Raw genomic sequence first — 6005 nt, forward strand, 5'->3', positions numbered from 1 at the left:
GTTGCTGCATATTTTATTACTGAAAAATTTACTTATAAAAGAGGCTGAGTGACATTATCCTTGTACTTACATTACCGATTCAAAATAAAACTACAAATGATGTCTGTAGATGTTTTCTATAAATGAAATAATTGAGGCATTTGCATTTTTAAAGGATTACTTTCATTTGTCCAATTCTTTTTCTAATTACAGTCTACAATTGACTATAAAGTGAATCCCATGTGGCAAAAGGAAAAACGGGTAAAATTCCTTTACTACAGAACACCCCTAAATAAGTCATACAAGTACATCAACCATTGCCCCGATGTATTATAATGCATTAATCTCAAATGTATATAAGTCAATCAGGCATTTTCATTTGTTTGCCAAAGAGGAAGTAGGGAAAATTAAAGGAGCATGAGCTTAAAATTAGAGGCCAACCCAGTGCTGAGCCCTGTTGTTACATATGAGTGCGACAGTAAAGACACATCCGGGTAGCATGATCAAGAGTTTGGAAGATAACAAGGGGAATATTTGTAGGGCTCTGAAAAAAATGATTACTCTAGTTGACATTCCAGTGGTTTCTCGTGTTCATTAGAGAGCTGATCAGAAACCTACTAGCAGGTGGTTTAGAGGACATGATGCAGTTTGGATAGAAGTCAGAGGTGTCACAGAGGCATCTTCATATCTTATCGGGCCTCATCTCAGAAAAAGGACTGATCAGAAGTCACCTTCTTGTTGCTAGAGGAGGAAGAGCGGCAGGTCAAGAGAATAAAAGGGAAATATCTGTGGTTGGAAACATTTTGGAATTTAGAGAGGTAAAATACTGATTAATTAATAAAGTAGTCAAAGATGTTTAAGAACATCCATCAAAGCAACTTATGTATGTTGCCTAACAGGAAAGGGCTTTTTGGTTTGAACCTCCATAGGACCAGCTGGAGTCTCTGTGGTGTCTGTATGTTCTTCCCACGGTTGTACAAGGTTTGTCCCAAGGTTTGTCTGGGTGTTCCAGATTTCTGATGAAAATGTTTCTGTCGACCAGTGGCCATTGTCTCTTACAAACTACTAAATGTAATAATTGGAGAGTTAAATGCACATGATAATTTTCATCAAGGGGATACAAAGTTAACATTTCTACGAATATGTGGTAACATAATATCAGTAGGCTAGTATCAAAAACTGGAACTCAATCATAGGCATGATCTATTTTAAAATGGGTATAATCTCACTGTTTGCCGTCTTTCAATGAAGCAGTGAAGGAGAGAGAGATCGTGTCGATTCATCCCTGGTGTAAACAACAGCACTTACTGCTTGGCGCAGCCTATGGGTTTCCCTTTATTAAAACGCGTTTTGTTATTCACACACACTCACAGGTAAGGCCACCGTACTGCGCTGCGAATGATGTCACGAGCAAAAACAACCACCACCAGCGATTGTTACAAAGCTAGCTCGGTGAAATGGTGAGTGCACGTGAATTTGCTCTGCCGAACAGTTGTTTCTCGTGGACTACATAAACCCAGGTGTAAACAGATCAACGCGCTTGGCTCGACTATGGTTTATATGAAGTGTAAGTTAGTCGTGTACGATTTGTTGACAGTTTGACGCCGTCAACGTTAGTTAGCATGCGAATGCTACCGTCAAGCTAAAGAGTCACATTAGCTGGCTAGCTGACAGTCGTGTCAGTAAATAGCTCGTTGGGCATCACCAGTCCAACCTTTTAACGTGTATTATTGAAGGAATATCTGTGTATTGTCCATCAGCTGGAGCACCTACAACAACAAGTGGACGCATAGTTGAAAAGGGACTGCTCTGCGATAATGGTGCTCAACCCAAACAACCTGTGGTAGCATTTACCAAGAAAATACTTAATGTGGAGTTCTTATCCTTCACTTTTCTTTAATTAGTCATCAAACACACGGAATTCCGTTGTCAGACACGAGACCCTGGCAGTGTATCATGTCGGACCTGGACACCCTCGTTGTGACTTTCCAGACCCAGCTCTCGGATGTGATGGAGACTGTGGTAAAGACGGCCATGTATGAGGTCACCAGGTTGGTGGAGGACGGCTTACTGGAGGAGGTGAAGCGCAGGAGCCAGGAGGTGGAGTCCCTGAGGATGCAGCTGCAATGGGCTGAGAGAAAGTTATGTGACCAAGCGGAGAAAGAAAGAGGGAAAACTGGCAAGTGTGTTGACTGTGCCAAGGATGATGTGGAACTGTCCAGTGACGCTGCAGAAGAAAGGCCCAAAGAACAGCAGGATGGTAAGGGCAAACCTATTATTATTTGGGTATAAACGCACTGTTTGATGATTATATGTACTTAAGTACTTCTTTTTTTCAGTCATTTTAAGAGGCTGTGGTGTGAAGAAAGAGGATGCCTCTGTGGAAAGGTGGACAAGAAGCCTAAGACAGGAAGTCCTACCAGAGTTACCACAGGCAACAGACAGTCCTAGAGCCACTCACAGCCCTGAGAGGAAAACACAGGTGGGTCACAAGACTAGAGCAGAATTGCTGTCAACAATGCTACATCAACGTTGTTGTACATCAGGTGTTATGCATATCTGCTCTGACAGGAACATTCTTCACAGAGCATCCAACCAACAAATCAAAATGAAACCATAGTCAGAATTATCTGATGTATTTACTGTGCTGTTCAGACAATGGAAGAAGAAGAAGATGTGTTGCCAGCAGTGGATGTGAAGGAAGAAGAAATGAATAACCCATCTTGTTCTTCTGTGCATTTGGGAGGGTGGAGTGGAACCCTTGATGGTGAGTATTGTGTCACCCAGGTCCATTGTTTTCTTGGCATATGAAGTATGGACATTTATCTATGTATTGTGAAGAAATATGAAACGTGAATTCAAAAGATATGATTTCCTTCACTTAGTATTTTCTTAATACAGTGACGCACCACTGTCCCACACACTTATCGTAACATTTTTGCTGTTTAAAAAGAGCTGACTGAGCCACATTTGACTGGAATTAATTTGCCACTGCGCTTGTATAGATAGAAAGGTTAATATCCTCTCCCGCCGGCAGCTTCTCAAATTTGTGTTGTTTATGTAAATTTTGTCTTAATAAAGAGTACTTTTCAGTATTTCCCACAGAATGACTGTGGCAGTGGGGTATATTTCTATTTTTAGTATTTCTTATTTCACCATTTTAATTCTACTTCATTCTCTATTCCACACACACACACACACCCCTACACCTCTGGTCTGTTACTGCAAACACACAGGCTTGCCCCACGTCTGTCTGTTTGTCTCTCCCTGTATGGTTCTGCTCTGCTGACTTTCTCTGTCAGCAGTATGTTTTATAAAGTTGCAGAGAAGACACAAACCCTGTCTTTTGGATTTTTCCACCGGCGATTCTATTTTCACAGCAGCAGGTGCACCGCATGTGGAGGAGGCTTGTTGTTCATGAACTAGCCTATGAATGATAAAATTATCAAAACCAACGTGGTACTAAATGACATCTGCGCTGGTGTGTTCACTGCTGCTTTACCTGGTCTGTGCTCATAAAATATCTGTGAAGTAAAGTGTCCGTGTCATGTAATGTAATACCAGATAACATCTGTCTTTGTGTTTCTCTGCAAAATGCTACAATACGACAATGTCGCGAAATATACCTGGTTGGCCCTCACAAGTAAAGTCTATATGTGGGAAACACTGCTTTTTTTTGTATATCTATGCCATGTCTTCTGTAGTAAATAGAATGTGTTTACAAATCCTCTTACATAGGCAGACTATTTGTAAGTTATAAAATGATTTCAGTGGTTGGAATATTATGTTTTCAGGTTCTAGACCAAAATACTGAGCTGACACGTGTAAGCTGTGGTAATAACCAAGTTGATTTTTGGTATCCGTCTACTTGAAAAAGGCAGTTGAAGCAAAAATACAACCTCTGTTTCTATTCATTCATCAGGTGAAGCAGGACCTGAATCCCACAGCGCTACGGAGATGGCTGAGGAACAACCGAAACAAACTCAAGAGAACAGTGAGGAATTATTGAGAAGTGTCATCAAACAAGACCCACAGATCTCTTCTGCATATGTCTTTACCGAAGAGCAGGAGGAAACGCACATGGCCACAGATCCGTCTTTAGAGGTGGACAGTGTTTGGGCTGGCCTGACTGTCACAACAGCTGCAGTACTGCAGACTCACAAACATGCAACAGAAAAGGACTGTGATCCAGCCAAAGCTAGAGGTTCTCTAACGCAAACAGAACATCAGCTGAGCAACTCTTGCACAGAAGATGTTAATCTTCTGGTCATCCCAGGTGGAGATCTGATTTCACCCTCCTCATCCCTTGATGCAAGACTCCAAAACAGTGAGACGTTGGGTGTGACAGTCAAGCACGAGGTTACGGGTTCTGGTGGGTGTGTGGAAAGCAAGCATAAAGAGAAGAAAATGACAAAGTCTGGGATGGCATCTTACTCAGGTTCAGGAAAACAGCACAGGCTGAGTTCAGACGTACTCAAGCAAAACCACATTTCCCATAAAGCCACTGTGCAGGAGGTCATGAAGCTGCATTCCAAAGTGGGTGCAGGGCTCAGACTGCAAGCTGCTATACAGCACCTCCACCGACCGACGAAAAAGCCCCCTCACACGCTCTCGAACAGCACCACAGCAGCACTGTCTATAGCTCACTCTCAGGTCGTCAGCTTAAATCACCTCAACAGGGTTCCCTCCACATCTAAAGCCGCTCCTCCTCCTCCGCTCTCAGTCCAGCGAGCTCACCTGGGTGACAAACAAGCGGCGGCACACAACCGAACGGGCGCACCTTGGGTCAGCATCAAAACCCAACATCCGTCTACAGACTCTCACAACACCAACCCCTTACCTCATCCTGACTCTCACCCTCACGCTGGCCCCAGGCACCTCCTGCGCTGTGGCCAGTGTGGGAAGTGCTTTCCCCACCCCAGTAACCTGAAGGCCCACTTGCAGACGCACACAGGTGAACGGCCTTTCTGCTGCTCCCTCTGTGGTCGCAGCTTCACCAAGCTGAGCAACCTCAAGGCCCACCGACGGGTCCACACCGGGGAAAGGCCGTACTGCTGCTTGGCTTGTGGCAAACGCTTCACCCAAAAATGTAACCTGAAACGCCACCAGAGGATCCATCTGGATGTATGATGATTGACAGCCAGTGAGAAAAAGACATTTGGTGTGTTTGCTTTGCAGTGTAATACAGTTGCAGTGGTGCATTGCATTCTTTTGTACTAGTCTCATGAAGTCATTGTCCCAAGTTCTTCTGCGCATTCCAGAAAAGTTCATCTAGTAACTTACAAAGGTGTTGTAGTGTTATTAAAGGACGAAAAGCACTGTGTTGTGAAGTGTATAATCCACAGAGATAGGTCAATTGTCACTTTTTGTCAATAAATAATTATTTATTCTGTGACTGCTCAAATTCTTCCATTATATTGCACCATGCCTGTGAGCACAAAAGCACTTACTGTATATTTGACCATGGATCAGCGTCTGTATTTACCAACCTGCTGAAAGGGACATTTTGGAAAAGTAAAAACTTTTACTCAAATTTAAATCTGTTGCCAAATGATTTATGATGGAGAGCTCCAGAGGTCTCTAAATTGGTTAAGATTAGATCCTAGATGGCTGCAGTACAGAAACATGTTCATCATTGGTCGGGAGTTAGGCGCTACACTTCAGAACAGTGTAATTTTAGCTTATTTGCATTTAATTGAAACATTGAAACTGTTCCATATTTCACATGTTAATTGCTTCTGGAGATATTGAGGATGAAAAAAGTCAAATGAGCTATTTTAATACATTTAAATTGTACACTTTCTTTAAAAGGGATCAACAATAGGGCAGATCTCGGTTGACTGCTGGTCATTGGTTGGCTGTTTTTTGAGGATGCATACTGATTGATTTTACAGTGTAAAAGAAATGCATTTTACTTTATAGCAAATCACATGACTAAAAACAAAAGCAAACACGATTGGAAATAATTGGCTACTCCTGCTCTGAGCATACATGTGATTAATGTTAACATATTACTCTTACACTTA

At 42.4% G+C, this 6005-nt stretch overlaps 1 protein-coding gene across 1 annotated transcript; it reads left to right on the plus strand.

Moving 5' to 3' along the window:
• The first annotated feature begins 1344 nt into the window (after nt 1-1344).
• si:ch73-109d9.3 (zinc finger protein 37) lies at nt 1345-5374 on the plus strand. The gene is made up of 5 exons (XM_046046396.1): nt 1345-1439; nt 1884-2239; nt 2319-2461; nt 2635-2746; nt 3902-5374. The coding sequence occupies exons 1-5, from the start codon at nt 1378-1380 to the stop codon at nt 5107-5109; spliced, it is 1881 nt and encodes a 626-aa protein (XP_045902352.1). The 5' UTR covers nt 1345-1377; the 3' UTR covers nt 5110-5374.
• The last annotated feature ends 631 nt before the right edge of the window (nt 5375-6005 follow it).

Source organism: Micropterus dolomieu, linkage group LG04, assembly GCF_021292245.1.
Source record: "Micropterus dolomieu isolate WLL.071019.BEF.003 ecotype Adirondacks linkage group LG04, ASM2129224v1, whole genome shotgun sequence".
NCBI lineage: Eukaryota > Metazoa > Chordata > Actinopteri > Centrarchiformes > Centrarchidae > Micropterus > Micropterus dolomieu.

Coding starts and splice junctions, on each gene's coding strand:
- si:ch73-109d9.3 (XM_046046396.1), top strand. CDS start 1,378: ATGATGTCACGAGCAAAAACAACCACCACCAGCGATTGTTACAAAGCT. Junction 2,240..2,318: donor GCCCAAAGAACAGCAGGATG/GTAAGGGCAAAC, acceptor TCTTTTTTTCAG/TCATTTTAAGAGGCTGTGGT. Junction 2,462..2,634: donor GCCCTGAGAGGAAAACACAG/GTGGGTCACAAG, acceptor TGTGCTGTTCAG/ACAATGGAAGAAGAAGAAGA.